The sequence below is a fragment of the Chroicocephalus ridibundus genome, chromosome 7 (assembly GCF_963924245.1).
Source record: "Chroicocephalus ridibundus chromosome 7, bChrRid1.1, whole genome shotgun sequence".
Classification (NCBI taxonomy): Eukaryota; Metazoa; Chordata; class Aves; order Charadriiformes; family Laridae; genus Chroicocephalus; species Chroicocephalus ridibundus.
In genome coordinates, this window is record NC_086290.1 from 34,451,933 (window position 1) to 34,471,334 (window position 19,402).

At 39.5% G+C, this 19,402-nt stretch overlaps 1 protein-coding gene across 4 annotated transcripts in view; it reads left to right on the forward strand.

Annotated features, from left to right (window-relative positions):
• Positions 1–18,144, forward strand: part of HECW2 (HECT, C2 and WW domain containing E3 ubiquitin protein ligase 2) — a 182,829-nt gene extending 164,685 nt beyond the window's left edge. For all 4 annotated transcript variants that reach the window (XM_063340740.1, XM_063340739.1, XM_063340742.1 and 1 more), the window contains 5 exons: positions 325–471; positions 1,124–1,238; positions 1,949–2,034; positions 3,470–3,582; positions 9,122–18,144. In XM_063340740.1, coding sequence (XP_063196810.1) covers positions 325–471; positions 1,124–1,238; positions 1,949–2,034; positions 3,470–3,582; positions 9,122–9,233 — 573 coding nt within the window. In that variant the 3' untranslated portion in view covers positions 9,234–18,144. The remainder of the gene's footprint in view (positions 1–324; positions 472–1,123; positions 1,239–1,948; positions 2,035–3,469; positions 3,583–9,121) is intronic.
• The last annotated feature ends 1,258 nt before the right edge of the window (positions 18,145–19,402 follow it).

Sequence of the window (19,402 nt, forward strand, 5' to 3'; positions counted from 1 at the left end):
GTAGGCAAAGGTATTACAACACCTTAGTTACAATATTGTTTAGAAGACTTCACTACTTTAATAGTTGTAAAGACTCTTTTTTCTTCTCAGCTTATTCTTCATACTGAACATCAAGATTCTTCGGACTAAATGGGATTTTAAATATGATTTTATCAAACAAAAAGATTTTTTTGTATGTCCTCTTATTTCACATATTCCAGTTCGCTGAAGTCGGTCTTGGCTAGTGCTTTTGAGGAATTACTTCAATTTAAAAGCTTAAATTATTATAATCCTTTCTTTTGTCTTTATAATACTCTGTTGTCACTTGGTCATTTTCTTCACAAGATCACAGAACGGGAATTAAAGCCAGGAGGTGCCAACATCCCCGTCACTGAAAAGAACAAGAAAGAATACATAGAAAGAATGGTGAAATGGAGAATTGAGAGAGGAGTTGTACAACAAACAGAAAGTCTAGTTCGTGGTTTCTATGAGGTAAAAAAACTCCAAAATTAAATTTACTTTCTTCCTTTATCCTCCCAAAATATTTTTCTCCTCATATACATTTCCCAAATACAGAATTCCCCAAAACAGATACATATATAATCAGAAGTGTCTTTACACTATTGGGACTGGGGGGCGGTATCATTGTTAGTCATTGACTTAAACACTATGGTTATATCTTCTTTAAACTGGAAAATACTATTGATCACTATTTGTATGATTAGCAGTGAGTGCTTGCTGAGGTGACCCATCTGTTTCTTTATTGGGCCTTTGAGGTTTTTTGTGCGTATGCCCTACTCAGTGTAGTGCGTTGGCCTGAGTATATTCCAAGGTATTTCTCTCTCTCCTGTTTTAACATGGATAATTAAACTGATGTATTGAACTTAATTTGTCCTGAAATAATTCAGTATTATTTGCCAATAGAATTCTCTCCCAATCACTGCGATCCTCTAATGAAACTGAATGGAACTGCAACGGAAGAAAAAGTACATTTATTTGCCTTTAAAAAGAAAAAGACCTTAATTCTTTCCATTTGTAGAGAAATGTTACCTGATAAATGTTTTAGTAGCAGACAAGCCTTTTATGGGGAGGCAGAAATCAATAAATGAAGAAACAGTGCTATGTGTTTTACTTCCTTTCACAGGTGGTTGATGCAAGGCTCGTGTCTGTGTTTGACGCCAGGGAACTGGAACTCGTTATAGCTGGAACAGCAGAAATTGACTTGAGCGACTGGAGAAATAATACAGAGTATAGAGGAGGTAACCTTAATTCTGATTTGTTCGCTGGCAGTGTTGGGTGGCCTGGAAGTACCCCTTCCTAAGACACTAAAGAACCATCCCACGAGATAAATCTTCAGTATCCTCTGAATTTCTGTGGTTAAGTTTGTGTTAGGGGAAGGTAACTTGTCCATTTTGGTTGCTTCACGGCTTCCCCATGCAGCTCTTCCCTTACTATTTTTGTCTGGACAGCCTAACAGAGTGGCCTTCTCCACAGAAGGTACTGTGCTCACCCGCACACTAGTAGAGTACCACCCAGACGCTGGAGACAAAAGGAAACGGTAACCATTCTTAGGATCTACCTCTTCTCCACTGTCAAAGATGACAGGGAATTAGAAGTAATCCCAGTGACTGCGGGCTGGCAGTTGAGATAATTGGAGAACAATGGAAGATTTGGGAACTACTTCAAGAGAGATGGTTGCAGCGTCAGTTGCAGCATCGTTTGTAGCTTTAGATATATAAAAAGCACAGCACTGGAATATTTCAAGAATTGGCATTCCTGTTAGTGACCGATTAATGGGAGAAGTGCTCGCAAAAGCACTCCTAGTAAATTAATTCTCTGCCTTTAAGATTTTTAATGATTTCAAGAATAGTTTTCTCTCAGCTCTTAGCTAAGAAGTAAAATTACTGAACAGAAAGTTGGTTCTGTCAATCACTTCTGTAGCACTCAAAGGCTCTTCCTGTTTTAACAGGTTATCATGACAATCACATTGTAATTCGGTGGTTCTGGGCTGCTGTGGAAAGATTCAACAATGAACAACGACTAAGACTTTTACAGGTAAGAAATCAGCTGATCTGTGTAGAAATAGTCTGCAGCGTTAAAATTAGATGCTAAACTGTTTCCATCCGGGCATATGGCATCACAAACTTAACGGTGATGCTGCCTAATGGAAATAACCTTACAAGCCTCGGAGACTTCCTGTAATAATTCTAAGTGACTGAAGCTCACAACTATTTTTATAGTTTTCTAAGTTAAAAATACACTTAAGATAAAGTATCTGATGTCAATGATCCTTTACTATTGTTTGATTAAATGTACATTAAGACTAGTGAAGATAGAAAAGGAAGACTCTGTAACTGGTAGCTGATTGGGTAGAAATTTTAACAGTATTTGTGCAGCTTAGGAAGAAGAAAGCTTAGATGGAAATGAAAGTGCCTCAAATTAGAAAATTAGAAAATAATGATGAAAATCTGAAAATCAGCCCGATTCCATTTTCACTAAGTCAGCCTGCAGAATCCAGTCATCCTGCTGATGAAGGACAAAAACCTCTCAACAGAGGAGTATTTATACGTGTGGATTTACTATTGAGTTAATTTTTTTAAATTCAGGTTACGTCCATCATGCCTGTAAAGAAACAGACAACCCCCCACACCACACCATACCATGTTCTTGGTATTATGAAATCCACTGTTTTTAACAATTCAGAATTTGCATCTGATCATTGAGTTACCTATATGAGTGTGATGAAGGATTTTCTTTTTTTATTTAAGTACTTTATAAAGGTCTGTAAAAAGCAGTGTGGGACATCTCATTTGATGGAGAGCCAGAGATGTCTGCTTATATGTTCCTATCACATCGGTTAGCCAAAAGTTTTTATCATATCCAGATCGTTAAAAATTAAGTATCCTCTGATCTGTCAAAAACCATGTTTGCTCTGTTCGTGACAGGTTCTAACTAAATCTGCTCAACAGACAGCATTTCAGCAAACGTCCGTGGGCATTCTACCTAACCTTCAGAATTTAGTCCTTTTCTTATAGTATTTAATAATGGTTTGTAAAGATATTGAAATCCACACAGCCAAAAAGGCACAAGAGGAAGCCATTGTCATACTTTGTTACTTTTCTATTAGTTCCTCTTAATACAGAAAAAAGACTGTAAAGAAAAAACTCATTTAGGCCTAAGTTTAAGTAACTTGATATCAAGAGTGTTTTATTCTACAGTGTTTCTGTAGCATAATTACTCTTCCAAAGAGAAACCTTTGAAGGAAATCAGTCTGATAAGTTGTCTCTTCTAGAGTCCTGCCAGGAAATGGCCCGTTTCCCCTTATCCTCCATTCGGAGTAGCTTTTATTACTTGTGCCTCACAAATTTCCTTATTTTGTGAGCGCTTTTACATAAGCATTTGGACTTCAGTGGGTATGCTGACAGCAGTAAATTTCTAACCTGCACCATCTGTGTATCCAATATCCGTCATGTTTTGTTTGCGCTGGCAGTTTGTTACAGGCACGTCCAGCATACCTTATGAGGGATTTGCCTCTCTACGGGGGAGCAATGGTCCGAGAAGGTTCTGCGTAGAAAAGTGGGGAAAGATCACTGCTCTTCCAAGGTACGGCTGTGTGCGTATTAATGCTCGAGATACTTTAGAATATCAGTTACCGGGATAACAGATAAGCTGTTTGAGAAACATAAACGAGTTGTAACTGAATATGCAAATATACTATGGCTTACATGAAAATTTCCTTCTCCATTGTTCCAGCGTATGATGCATCCATTTTTCTTTGAACTCAGTTTTGTTCTCATAAGACGGACAAGGCAGTGTGACTGTGGTGGACATCCATATTGTAATGCTTTTTTTCATGGAAGATTATATTAGAATGGTATTTTGATTAGAATTTGATTTTTTTATATTTGATTAAATATGCAAGTATTTACTTCCTGAACATGTAGTTATCACTTAGGAGCAAAAATTAATAGGAATTAAAATTGAATAGCACTTGTGCCTGTGTCTGAGTGAAAACTGATATCAGACTTTTTGCATTAGACACACACAGCCTTTACGGTATAGTTTAGTGATATCGGTTTTATGCACTGTCCGATGTCAAGAGTCAACAAATATGGAAGAGGCAAGTTATGAACTGCAGAAGAGGTGTATTTTGACTTAAGAGGAACAAGAGAGAGTTGTTTTCAAAGGTCAACAGTAACAATACCAGGACTGCACTAATAATATACGAGTGATGCAAGAGAAATCTAGCATGGGCACTTCATTGACAAAAATTGTCACTTTCCAGTCTTTTCTATGTTGTGATCAGGCCAATATGTCTCTGGAAGATTTCCTTTCATCCAGGTCTATAATTCTGTAGCCTCTAGAATGGGTTAACAGTGGTTAGACATACAGATTAGTGTGCGGAGTGTGGGTGAACTAACTCTACTTAATCAGATCTCAGCTTTAGTGTGCTGCTTATAGCCTGTGGTGGTAGTTTTGGGCTGGGCTGATCCATAGAGGAAATTCAACCCTAATCCTAGCCCATTCGTCTTAAACAAGATACCTCCAGAATAACTTGCACTCAAAGTCTCTTTTTAGACACAAGGCGCCTGTCAGACACGCAGAGAGCTTCTCTGACCAACAACCCTTAGCTTTTTCCTCCAGCGTAAAGTCAGAGGCAGAGACGTCTCTGGGGTTGGCTCCTGCCTGCAGGCAGCCGTTTGAACTGCACTGAGAAAGTCAAAGACGCAGAAGCAGCACTGTGAAATCCACAGGCACAGCAGGTGGCCTTTAAACAAAGCCATCTCGCCAGTTTACTGTACAAATGCAAGCCTGGCTACTGAGGATTAAAGATAAGCAAATTCTGGAAATTTCTTATTTCAAATCAAATGCTCTAATATCTTTTGGGGGCCTACTAATACCTTGTAGCCCGGTAAGTCTGCTTCATAGTTTGATTGTGATTGACCTATGGTTTGATTCTGTTCAAAAAGAAAAAGCTTTTATTTTTAAAAAATAATTTCTGACTTCAAAATACAAGATTTTCTTGTGAGTTTAAGTAAGAAAAGATTGTGGAAGTCCTTCTGTATATTCTCAAATACTGGAATTGCTGGTGCCAACACGCACCGTTTGCAGCATGGCAAAGGTGAGGACGTGCCAGAACGGGATGCTCACAATTTCCTCTGAAAAGGATACGCAGAGCCCTGGTTGTAATAAACTGCAGAATAAAACTGCTTCCTGTAGTGCAGCACAGACAAATGTGTCAAGAATCTTTGCTACCGTAAGATGTTCAGCAAGTGTAGGGAAATGCCAGGCCTTCATGTTTAGGAGAATGCATTGAAACTGAAATTTCATTATGATCCCCTTGGTTAGGAAACATTTGATGTTTTTCTCTGTGGATAGTTTTTAACATACAAGTGTGAGAATTAAAATAAACCAACACCACACTTGTTAAAATGAAAACAACTGTGCACGACAAACATCTACCGTTGTCATGAGCTGGCCGTTCCTGCCATTTGTATGTGGAACCTTGATCTCATAAAAAACAAATGATCTTCCACATTTATGCTTAAATGGGCTAAGCCCTAAGCAGAAAGCAGTATTTGCATTTCTACATACCTAGCTCCTGCGTGCAGCATAGCTTCAGCTTGCGTCTTACCAGCTTCAAAGACTTACTGTGCAAACACCAGGTAGTACTGGCTTGAAGGTGAGACATCGTTAACCACGACCCCGAGTAGCGAACTTTCCAGAGGTTTCCAAACAAGCCCTGCGTGTGTAAACACATTACTGGATCTGCCGAGAATGCTGCCCTAGGACTCTGTGACTCTTACTGATTCTCAGATAACTAAAGCATTTGTGTTAAGGCACCGTCATTCACTCGTAGCAGTGTTACACTTTGCAAGTTGCCCTTTTGATTTCAGTGGGAGTGCTTGTGAAATTTGATAATGGTACGAGGGTGGCAAAAGCTAGGACTCAACAAGTCAGTGGACTTTATGTTTCTTCCTCTGTTTCTGAAAAAACTGCTGCACTGATGAAAACACGTAAGAATACCCATCCTCATCTCTTCTTGATTTTGAGACACAGAAGGCAACTAATATAGTGACTTAGATATGCGATTGTGGTCTTAGTAGCTGTGAATATAAACACAAAAGCATGCACTAGATATTTACCCAGTTCCCACTGTTCTGCCTGCTGTGTCATGAGTTCTGCTGAAGCAAAATAGTGAGATTTCGGTGAGGTGCGTGTCAGGTTGCCTAGCTTCTGTCACTGTCTTTTAGACTAATAAGTCAGGAGCCCTGAAAAGAGCTCTGAAAATATTGATTATTTCAGGTTTAGCTTAACTGTTGCTATCCCTGATGCCGCTTCTACTTCCTTCTTTCACCCTGTATTGCACATTACACTAAATCAGCAGAGGGACTGTTACTCTTTCCATTCACTTACATGTTGAGAAGTTGGTTCCGGGTTTGTGATATATACGCGCATGTGATGATTCACATGCAAATAGTATTTATGTCTGACTGCTGGATTTTAACCCTAAGTCACTCCATTTTACTACTCTAATCAAGCGGAAGGGGAGATTAATTTCCATCCATCAGGAACCAAGATGGTTTTTCATGTTGTCATAAAATGTGAGTCCAGGAAGATGAACAGTTAGTGCCCGTGTGGTTTGAAATGTTGGAATGGGAAAATACTGTCCGGAGGGAAAAAAAAAAATTTCTTCTTCAAGACTTACAAAGTTGCTTGCTAGGGTGAAAAAGGCATGTGTTCCCTCAGAAGACAAAGATCTTATGTTTTTGTCGTTTTTAATGACTTGGTTTTCCAAAGTAGGTGATTGCATTTTCAAAATTGCCCTCAAAATTAAGATAAAACTCAGTTCTCTTCATAAATGTAAACAACGTGCCGGCTCACTATTAAACCAGTTTGTAATGAATCCCTTGCTAATTATACACTATGTCTGTTATAATTTGTGGTTTTACAGCCCACACAGCATGATCCATAGTTCTAATGAGTGGCTGTCAGCCTCCTGCAGCAGAATCATGTGGTTAGACTGTTAATTGCCTAAGACTCTTCCACACTCTACACTGAACTCAAGGGATCACTGAGTTCCAGTTGCCCATTTGCTGCCGGGTCTAAATCAGTCTTGTTCTTCAAAAGGGAAATTTATTTTTTTCTTCTCTTCTCTTCTCTTCTCTTCTCTTCTCTTCTCTTCTCTTCTCTTCTCTTCTCTTCTCTTCTCTTCTCTTCTCTTCTCTTCTCTTCTCTTCTCTTCTCTTCTCTTCTCTTCTCTTCTCTTTTTTCTTTTCTTTTCTAGAAAAAAGTGTGGGAAATGGAATAATAATTTAATCTCTATCACACATACTACTTTGTAAGGATTTTGGAGAGGCAAATGAGGAGAACAAAGAAAGCTTTTCTCCAGGAGCCTGTGAGGGGTGGAAGGGTGGAGAAATTTTACCAGGCCCCTGGAGTACAGGGCAGGGAAATGCCCTCTCTGCTGTACAGCATAGCAGCGGACTTGAAAGCGTACTGTATCTGGGGAGGGTGCAAAATTCAATGCTTTTTTAAGTGATTGCATATTTGATGTTTGGACTGTGTTTATAATAATAGTATGACCTTCTGTAATGCGTATGCATTTCTTCAGCCCGATGTTTTTATGACACTATAAGGCTGTAACTAAGTGAATGTTTCGCCTTCAATGAGGGTTTGTTATGGACTCTTATGTTCTTAACAAACGCGATTAACCCACTTCACTTCATGTTCCATCCCCGTAGTTGGCAGCTGAGAACCACTTAAAACAGCAATTAATAAATTTGCTCCCATGGAAGGCAGCACTTTCGGGCTCAGTGGAAACTCGGTACAGGTCTGTCGTGGGCATTAGGATTTCTGGGAGTGGTTAGGTTAAATGAGGAGTTGCGTTTGCTGCGAGGAGGGAGTTTGTTCACTCCTTCCATTGACATTATACATTTACACTTAATACGGGTCATACTGATGAAGGGCAGGTCACTGCAGGAAAACTTTGGTTTTCAGCTGGATTGTATTTAAATAACTCCGTGATGAGTTTTATTGCAAAAGAATAAAGTATTTGCAAACAGAGACCTGCCAAAATACAAAAAGGTTTTTATCCTCTAAAATCAGTCTGAAGTAAGGCTTCGGTACAAAGCTTCAAAGCAGAAAAGATGCTTCCTCCAGCTTCTCTCTGCATCATTTCTTCCTGAAGAACCCATTGCATTAATAGTTATGCTGTTTTATTTCACTAGAGCAGGTTCATCCACTAGAGTGCTTTAGAAAGTATTATCCTTAGCCTGCCCTGAGGTCAGGCCATGATATCCATTGTTCTGCTACAAGCAGAAACCTTTATTATCTCCCTTTTCATTCCCTGGAAGAGGTTTCAAGAGTCAGTTCCAAGTGTGTCAAAAACCTGAGGTAGGTGGTAGACTTCAGATACTGAGAAATAAACCACGTGGTTGTCCTCTTAAGCAAGCAGGGCGGTATGCTGCAGGTACATGCATAGTTTTCTGTAATCACAAACTGTATTATTCTAAAGGTCATTGGCTTGCGGGGCCAGATACGTACATAGTGTAAATCAACACAGATGGTAACTTTGCAAGAACACGATCCATATGCCAAGGAAACGTAGAAGGAAGAGCATGTAACTTGTCTGCCCTTTACTATTGGGGGACTGTTTCTGGTATATCTAGAGTATTTTTTAATATTTCATCAAATCTAATATCTTATGTATATTCAGTGTACTGAAATATCTTGTTTATGATTACAAATATAGTATTCAAGTATCAGTACAGAAAAAAAATACTGCTTCTCAGAAGATACATTTAAAGCCAAGATTCCAGAACAGACTATTTGAATTGTACCATGCTATATCATTCTTTTCTCATGCACATTTAATGGTTAAAATTTATCCCACGCCTTTTGGGCTGTCAGTGTGTTTCTAAAGAGCTTCATAAATGCTTCTTACTGGCCTATTTTAATTAGAAGAAAGTAGATTAAACCTCACTACCTGTTCAATTGGACAACATCATTTGACAGAACAAAGTCTTCTGAAAGAATACTATCTGCCCCTCTCTATGCAAGCACATACCAGTCGGCATGTTCTCGTTTGAACTTTTTAAATAATGTGCTTCTTCACCTCCTCTTTTTTTCCCCCCCTCAGGGCTCACACTTGTTTCAATCGTCTGGACCTTCCCCCTTATCCATCATTCTCCATGTTATATGAAAAACTGTTGACAGCAGTTGAAGAGACAAGTACTTTTGGACTTGAGTGATACACAAACCACAGTGCCCAGCTCATTGGACTTTTGTGGATCTGTCTTCTCAAGGAATGAATGAACGTTTGTATTGGATTTCCTAGGGGAAAATTGTTTCACGGTGCAATTCAAATAATGAGGTTCCATGAAAGAGCTTATGAAGCAATTAAAAAGCATTGTGGTAGTGGCAGAATTCTCTACAGTGAAACTAGAGTGTGCCTGATGTGCAGGGAAAACCAAGTCTTGCAATCCATGGTTTTTCAGGACGGCCAAACTTCCTAAGTTTATGTTCTGAGCAAACAAGAAACGTGATCCCATGTTGTGATCAACCTGGCTACTGCAAAACTGACGTGTACCCGAAACCTGAATCTCATCAAAGTTGTTGAATAGAAAATTCAAGGCAAAATGTGAAATCATTCAGCCCCTTACCTACTCAGTAAATTATCACAAAATCATACAATAGATTTTATTATTTTTTTTAATTCATGAAGGTACATTACTTTATGCCATATGTTCTAATAGCGTATCCAGTGCTCGCTGCATGATGTGCACCAGAGTTCAAGTTCCTGGGGCAGAAGTGAATTGGAAGGAAAGTCAGCAACAAAAGGTGTCACAACAACGGCCTGCGTTAAGGAGGTTTGTGGAAATGTCTTTGCCAGTGGTGTGTCTGACAAAAGATGAGCTGTTATAATGAACTTAATAAGACTGATTTTATGCTTTATACTGCATGGAAACTATTTTAAGAAGAAACTAGCAATTTATCACAGCATATCAGGAAAAAAGCCCTAACACAGTGACTTCTGTTTATTTTTATAGGTTCATTATATTATGTTTTCTTAGAGTGTAAACAGGAAATAAGCAAACTAAAACGCTATTTCTGTTTTTTGTCACTTTCCATGCTTGAACAGACATTCTGCTAGTGTTTATTCTTTAAGCACTCTCAAGGGAAAAAAATGCCTTTTATTTTTATAAGAGTAAAAAAACTCCCAAAAATATTTTGCACTGAATGTACCAAAGTTGAAGGGACATCATGATCTGACTGATAGCAACCTGCATCACTATCAAGTATCTGTAAAAATGCTTAGGAACCAGGCTTTCTTCACGGTGCCATGTCTATAGATATCAGGACTGTGCACATAAGTAATAATTTTATAATACTATATATGATATTGTAATATGCATTTATTTTAAATGCATCTGGGTCATTTTTCATGCATTGGATAACTTAATGCAGTGGAGTTTAATACAGATATTTCATATGCTCCCCACAACTTTTTATTTGTACAGCACCATAAAACACTAGCTCATCTGCAAACCCACGAGTAACCTACTTTAAGGTGAGCCACTGGCCATAACGCCCACTGTCCCGTACCAGGGAGCACCTACAAGATGTAAACTGTTCATAGTGTCTAAGCTTGCATTTTCACTGATAAATAGTTTTCTTATCAAATGTTATTTGAAAGGGTTTTTAAGGCATATCAAACACTGCATGGACACCCATTTCTTTACACTTACTTTTGCTGAAATACACGAGGCTTGCTCGCGTCTATTTTTGGTACTTTCCTCCAGATGGTCTTGTGGAACGCTTGTGCAGCTGCGCACCATTTCTTGTACAGCTGCTGTCACGCAGTGCATCCACCACATTTTAAAATTCCAGGAAGTTGCACTTGGATACTGGATGACGAGAACATGAGTCTAGCCTTGCGCTAGCCCTCTTGATAGCACTGAAGCACAGCAAGCCTTGTTCTGTGGGAAAAGTAGCTTTTGAGGTAACATTCTCGCTCTGGAGACTCTTGAAAGGGTATCTCAGGCTGGTATCCTGCTTGTTCTTGTGGGAGTCTTTTTCCAACGGAGGTGAACGTCTGTGGAGATGTCGTCAGCAAAGACTGCCACTCCACCCGAGTCGGAAGGCAGGTACAGCTGCGGTGGTGGCAGCAAGGACTGAGAAAAACCTTCGGGTTTACTGAGACAATGTTACCTGTGCAAAGGAGAACCCACTTGCAAAATCCGAGTGAAAGCATTCTTTTATTTCAGAAACAGTTGAGCTTCTGCATGACATCTGGGACTCGCTTAAGTAACAGGTTTTCTTACGCTACTTCTGGCTGGTATGAAGTAGCAAAGAAAAATCCAAACACGTCACCCTATTTTTACACATATATTTATCAGTCTTTGCTATGATTGCATGTCACAGATCGTAATGCACATCTTTTTTCAGAACACAAATGAGCAGTAGGCAAACTGACTTTTCATCAGGTCACTCCAGCATGGCTCATGTTTCATATGATCCATACTCTGAGTAGCTAAAACTCTGGAACTTGAAGCAGAATGCAACTTTTGCTCGGTTGAAGGACTGCAGAATATTGATTTTTACAATACTGTGTTATCTGTGGTCTAAAAAAGGAGATTTCCCAAACTGTATCTACAAGTTTTGAACCAGAAACTCTTTGGAATGAAAAGTTTAAATATTTGGCACAAAGTAAGTTTATACTAGTCTGCCTTTTAAGTTATGCTTTTGTACAAATCGAAAACAATAAATGCATCTTGTCAATTTTTATTTAAATGTATTTACTGCACACATTTGTTCTATATTTATGCATTTATAAATAATAGAAATCACTCACGATGATCCACTATTCTGTAAAGATATGACAGGGTCAAAGTGGGGCAGCTGTCAGTTAAAAAAAAAAAAAAAAAAGAATTTAGAATCCCTGTAGCGTTAAGACTGAGGGAGACCAAGGAGAAGCTGCTGCTTCCTATTTTGCTGCCACCATCACCTGGGGGACCCTAGAAAAATGCTGTTTGAAAGCGACGAGGAGTAACTGCCCAGATGTGGCTACCCTATGGTGCCTTGAGCACTTGGCCGGCGCTTTGTGTTGATCTAAGTGATGCTGCGGCTCTGAAGAGATTAGCAGGGAGGGAATATACCCACATCTCCTGGCTACTGCGTGGAATATTGTCCCTTCAGTGTGAGAAGCCATTCCTGTTAAACATGACCCAAGTGAAAGCCAACTTGGACGTCTTTCAGAGGACTGCAACAGGCGACCACGGTGCTTTTGCTTATGATGTGCTGTGGCAGGCACGAGGGTCCAGAGAGAGGAGCTTTGCATTTCGGGAGGGGAAAAAAACCAGACAGCCTGAAGTAGACAAAAGGTTCCCGTCAGCTCCAGCGTGATGACAGCTTCTACTAATTTACCCGGCAGCATCTCCGTCAGACAGAGTCTGGCTGGGGAGGTCTCCGCAAGAGGTTAAGTGAGGTGCCCATGCTTCCCGCTCTGCCGGGAAGCGGAGCTGCACTTAAGTAAGGCATTGCTAGCCAAAAACCAGCGAGCAGGTCCCCTGGCAGCACAGGCAGGAGCCAGGGGCCTTTGTCCCCGGCGCCCACCTCGTCCCAGCATCCCAGCCAAGCAGGGGTGTGCTTTGCTCACCTGGCGCTGCCAGCAGTCAGTTGAACCCTAACACTCCTAAATACAGCGGAAAAGCTTGTAGTCAATGAAATTACGCAGTGTGGCCCCTACTGTAGCAAGCGCTTACCCGCTCAACACCTGTAAGGCAGCAGCAGTCAGGGCAGCAGTGTTTTCACCCACAGCAGGCAGGGGACAGCCATCTGCTGCCTCTGTCACACCGTCAGCAGCACCTTGCAGGGTGACACAGGGAATCACAGAATCGTAGCGTTGGAAGCTGCCTTTCAATCTGGAACAAAATCCAATTTAACACGCAGTCCCGCCGAGCAGAAGCAAACCTTTTCCCTCACCCCCTGCCTGCTGTTTTTCCTTAGTATTCATCAAATAATTGCCTTTTTTTTTTTTTTTTTTTTTGCTTTTAAACATAATTGTCCTTATCCTTGTTGTGAACCACCATAAAAAGGTGTTAATATGACTCAGAGAGTACCTAGGGTGAAATCCGTCTGCGTACACAGGCCTGCTGGGCACCACATACACTCCGCATGGAAGCGGTTAACCTCGGGTCACGTATGGTGAATATATGGAATCTTCAGGGAAACTGAAAATCTCGGCAGTAGCGTGCTGGCAGGACATCAGACAGAGTTTCTGGCAGGAGTTAAACTGGCAGAGGCTGGGACTGGTAGTTTGCTCAGTTTAAAATTATAGAAAAGAGAAGAGTTTTGTGGTTTCTTATGTATTTTTAATCCTTCTAAAAGTAAAAGAAAAGCAAAAGCTTCCTTCTGAAGCACTCATAATGGTAACATCTGGTTGCTAAAGGTAATCTCAGCAGTATGAATTGCAGATGTTTACTGAATTTCTGCAGTGGTTTATGGAGATACTCGCAAGCACGCTGTCGCGGGACTGAGGGAGCTCCTGTGCTCAAGAGGGGTATGTGCGTCAGCTGTGTTTGAATAGCCTGTGTAAGTTCATTTCCCATAGCATAAAGCAAGTTAATTCTTTTCAGCAAATGAAAATTTTTTGTATTAGATTATACTAATAGTTGTGTTTTTCTTGCTGTTGTTTTTATGTGGAGGGGTAACTTACCTGTTAGCACTAATAGGAATTAAGCAGTAAGTTTGGTCTCCAGTCGTAAGATTACAGACGTAGCTCTAACGTTAACCTTACAGTATTAATACTGAACCACCACTGCTGTTTCCCCTTCTCATGCTTTCCCCCCCAAGCAAGCAAATTGAACTCCAAGCAAAATTTCAGAATAGTTACTCAAACCTGGCTTCTTAAACTGTTCGTATTTTGGCTCAATTATGCGGTATGAAACAGAACTGCAGAAATGTTAGGGCTTGACTAGCTCACCAATTGCAAGTAAAAAATCCTTTGCAATTTTATTAGCACAACCACAGTGGCTGCTGTTGGAGTAGTCTTTTTGCCTAAATATTTTACAATAAAAAAAGGAGTTTAGGGGGTTGAATTTGAAATTGCTTGTTTGCTGGAAAAATAAGTATACATTAGGTAAATAGCAGAGGGAAAGAAGAACTTTATTGTAAGGCCAGTAAGGCTAAAAGCCGTTTTACAACCTATTTTTGTTAGCAGTATGCAAAATTATAAAGCTGACCATATAAACACACAGTTTTCACAGTGTGTGTTGGTTTATGTTTTGCATCTCTTCCAAATAGACCGCGAGCTTCATAGTGCTTCTGTTCAGTTTCAGACTGACTAGTTTCGGCACTAGACTACTCCTATTTAAAATTTTCATTGCTATGAAAAGTTTTTTATTCAAACTTTTCTAGTATTTTCTAAAATAATTTTACTGTAAAGAAAGGTATTGCTCTGGTTGAAACTTCATTTAGGCTCTACTTCATATGCTTTGCTCAGAGCCATGTTATGCCATTGGTATTTTAAGATAAACTCATGATTAATTTGAGAGTTCTATTTAGTATCAGTGATATTATAATGACCTCCTGTTCCCTGCTTAGAAAGGCTCCTTCTGACTGTAGGTAAAAGGATGACAGTCAAGGATTCCTCTGGAATGGTTACAATCCATTGTAGTCTCTGTATGTATTCAAAATGCAATTAAAATATCTCTTGAGGACTATGTCAAATAATTACTTACACACATTGATTAGCCCCCTTCTAAGTCAATAATTGGAATCTTGAACTTGTTTCCTTTATGTACCAAATGCAGTCAGATTACATTGCAGAACAGTAATAATAAAAATTTAACTACAGATGTATTCTGACAAATCTCTTAAAGTTATGGGGAATGCAAAAGGGACCTGAGCCGTGCTTCCTTCAGTCCTTCCTCCCCTTAAAAAGTTATGAATAATTAGATTTCTATTTTGTTTTTCAGTTGCGTCTTTTTTAGAGCTTTCACAAATTTCTCACTCGGCCCCTACTAGAAGGAACCTTGTCTACTTCGAGGGCTTTTGCTAAGCACTCAGGAGGTGTATTGTTCCACTAATTTAATGTAATTTTGTGCTGACATCAATGTAATCAGCTTTTGAATGTACAGACCTGCAAAACTTCACAGGACTCTGGTCTCCTTTATTCTGGGCTGTCTTCCAAAGGCTGGCTGTCCTCTCTCTCCCTTTTAACTGCACACAATCCTACAATCACGCAGAGACAGTTGCTGGCCACCTACGCTGACTGCAGCTATAGTATCAGAGTGCGTTTGTTTATTTTTTCGTCAAGAATTAAACTGGTCTCCTTCACAACAAGAGCAGCTCCCTTCGATCCAGAGAGTCGACAGGATCACAGTGACTCTGACATCTAGATTGTGAGCGGTTTAAGAAAAATAGTCCTTGAAGTTCTTTGGAAAACAGTTGGTTAGATATCCAGGGGTAAAATCTCCTTTCATTTTGGTTTTGCGAAATTAATAACAAGGTAGGGGATTTTTCTGGCAATGTTTTCTATCGCCAGAATTTCTCAGCCCCCATGGGCTGCTTCAGGCTGTTGGCTGGAAGGGCGAGTGGCTCTTGCAGTGAGGCAGGTGAGTGCTGGTCCAGAAATCACGGCGGCAGGTGATGTGTTACCTTAGTGAGGACTGTGCCTTCTCCAGATGGAGGCTTTGTCATACAGCCCTTGAAATGCTTTCTTCCATATCTGCATCCGTATCCGCATTGCCTGCTAACCGCAATACGAGCGGCTCCTGACATACTCCATTGACTGTACCGCATCTCCCACTTTAAATGAGAATTACAATTTTTATAGTTAGAAATATTCCTCTATCAGTATAAATCAGGTCAATAAAAGAAGATTTTGCTGAGACATCATCTTTGATTGCCATGCTGGCTGCAGTCAGACTTTGGAGCTGAGTAATTTTAAAATAGATTACTGTATGAATAAGCAAATAAATCTCCGCAGCCTCATAAATAATACTAAGGACGGAATGTAATTGTAGGTGCTGTAATGATAAGATACGGCAGTTTCACACAGCAGACAGAGCATACAGAATGCAACCGTGGAATAGTGCTGGAGAGAAGACAAGACTGAAAGAGAAGGGACAGAAAAAGGACTAGACTTTGCAAATAGTGAGCAGGAGAGTGAGATGTCCTGACCGCTGGGTATACAAAAGGGGATACTCTTTGCTTGAAAATTAGGCTGTGATAACGTACGCAGGAAAACGACTATTTATCATGAAGTACATTAGTGTTACTGTAACTGCAAGACATACTTTACCTAATTATTAGGTTTTGAAAATCTAAAGTACACAATCAGAAAACTTACTTCTTTGTTGGTTTTTCTTCTTTTATTGGTTTTGGGTTGTTTGGGTTTTTTTATTATTTGGACTACTCTCAGGAAAGTGAAGGCTTCTAAATAAGAGTGGTGTCTGGAAGTCCTCTTTACTCTTACTGTTTGTGCAAATAATTATTGTGTTTATTACTAGCTGCATTCGGCAAGAGAAATAGCATCTGATAAGAAGTTAAATCATCACTACGGAGGGTGACTTTCATTTGGCCTGTCATTTAGATGGTGAAATCTCTTAACATTTAGATGTGTGAAAATGTAGATTTTATTTTTTTTTAATTTTATTTTTTAGATGGTTGAGGTTGTGAGCTTATGGTTATGTAAGAACCGTGACTTTTCACAAAGACTGTTTGACTGCTTTCTCATACTGGGATTGATATGATGTTCCTAAAGCTTATTTAAGGTAATGAAAATATCCTCAATTATGTAGTTAGCTTTGGCCAAACTGATGCAAGTCTTGACTCCATTCACACTCTAATAACATTATCAGAAAAAAACTGTGCCAAGAGGGTAGGAAGATTTCAGCACCTGGTTCTCTACCTAAAAGCTGACCTGGTTCTTCACCTAAAAGCCAAGACTATTAGATAAGTCAGTATAAGAGTCAAAAGAAGAATTCCTTGCAAGTTTTCTTCTTTAACATGGTAACTGGGGTGGTAAGAGTTTTATATAAACTTTAGGTCCTAAACTAGAAGACAACTAGCATGTTGGACCATAATGGTTCAATAGTTCCATATAGCAGGACGCTTTCCTGCAATGAGTCTGCAACACTCAGGAGCCTGCTGTTTATTATCAGCATTGCAGGGAGGAAGAAGAATTATAATAATATTAAGTACAAAAATCATTTTAGGAGGATGCTTTTCCTTTGTACTCTGTTTTTCCTCGGAATGACACAGCCTTGAGGGCATCCGTGAATCCTGATCAGCAAGGCTGCTTTTTGTATAAGTGACTGAATATTTGTACTTGTAAGGGCTGGTACAGTATGGAAAGGAAAAACTTGGAAAAGAAGGGACATGGTGTGGAATACTGGTACCCCCAAGTCAGTCGATATTCTTGCCCTTGTTAGGCTACAGTTTGGGTTATTCAGCATGTTTGAAAGCGCATATAGTATTACAAGTTTTTGTAGCGGGGATGCAGGCATCCAGAATCTAACAGGTATAGAGGTGCATCTCCCTCATTTTTGACAATTACTTGATATAATTTTATACCAAGTTCTTTGTTTTTAAAGAATTTCAGGCACTGAGAATACAGAGTGCGTATTTATTTCTAAGCTTTAAGTAGAACACATGTGGTGTATTTTTTAATCCTTTCCATACTTCTCAGTTAAGTGTTCACAAGATTGTATATCAAATACGATACCAAGTTTTTCTATCTTTCTACAAGCTAATTTAAGTTTCATCCAAATTTGGTATATGTCTTTCACAAAATACTAAATGGGGAATATGTGCTTCAAGCATTAAGATGGTGTATGTCCTTTTCTCCATTTCCATTGCATTACATTTCACTTTTTTCTTTGAGGCAGAGAGAGCAGATATGAAATGTGTTGAGGGTGTTACAGGGGCACACAGTGTGTTTCGTTGTGCCTGGCTTCTAGGAATGTGCTGTAATGTTTGACTGCTCACAGATTTGCATAATTATCTACTCAGTTGAATACAGGACTGTTGTGTTGTATTTCCTGTTATTCAAAAACATTTGGGGAAAAGATTTTTCTGTGTATAATTTTATTTTCATACTGATCTCTATTTTGTTTAAGACCATGTTTCATCACGAAATCACTTAATTAAAATAAATCTTCTTACAAAATCCACTTTGGAAATCAACTCTTTTATTGTGCCTCTGAATATACCATAACATTTTTTAAATGAGAACCTCTTCTCTCTAGTCCTTTGCAGCATTTTAAAACCTTTAGAGGAACCACAAGATACTCTTTCTTACATCACCTTCTCTGGTGGCCTGGCCTGTGGAGCCTGGCACGGTACAAACTGTAATTTTTGAAGCAGAGAAAGCAAGGCTTCTGCAGCCATACGCAACATAAGTTGAACAAGAACTACATATGAAACAAAGGCCATCACAAATGAAGCGAACAAAGCACCAGATACTACAGTCAACGTGTTGGAGAGGCCCAGGCTTCACGAAAGAGTCTCTGCTTTTGAACGGAGCATCAGAACTGGCAGCGACACACTTTGCAACAGTGGCTGTAACACAAAAGAACACTGTATTTTCACAGGGAAATATCTTCAGGGAAAAATACATTTTTCTGTCTTTAATAAAAGTCAGTGGCCCCCACTAAAGATTCCCTCCTACTTTTATAACAGATTATACTAGTTCCAGCTAGAGATACTGGTCTTTATTCAACACTTACGCAAGGGTTCTCCCCACCAAAACAGTCCAAGGAGACGTTTGCTCCAGAATGGTTAAATGGCAAGTTGTCATTTCTCCTGTGTTTCATATCAACTCTTTTTAGAATCTAATGCTGAAGTGATTTTTTTTCTATTATTTTAAAACTTTTTCTAGAAAGTAATTTTGCAGGATCTTGCTGCTACCAGAAATGCAATCAAAGCTCACCTGAAATGAAACCAAGCTCACCTAAATCACCGAAGGGGAGCTGCTGTGGGAAGAGCAGAGGCTTTGAGACTTGAGCCCTTTCGTAGTTCTTGATGGCAGACTCATGAGACAGTTTCATCCAGATCACTGATAACTGACGCCACGTATTGAGCAATTGCTCATTTTTCCCTCAGTATAAAGACTGGAGTTTGTACAAAAGCTCGTGCCGGGTGACACTGAGGCAATTCTGGTGAGCAGGGACTGGGTGAAATACAGAAACTATTTGTCCGTTGCATTGAGGATTGCCTTTTCTTACTTCTTTCCTATGCACAAATGTGGTGGGATTCTTGCAGAGATTTTGGCATGGGCAAAAAGTCACATTTTTTAAACAACCTATATTAAATAAAAACATTATAATTCTTTTTGGATGAGGCAGGTATCTGTATTCAATGATTATTTCTAGAACCGACTGTTGCAGGTACGGCAGGAGATGGCATGCTCATT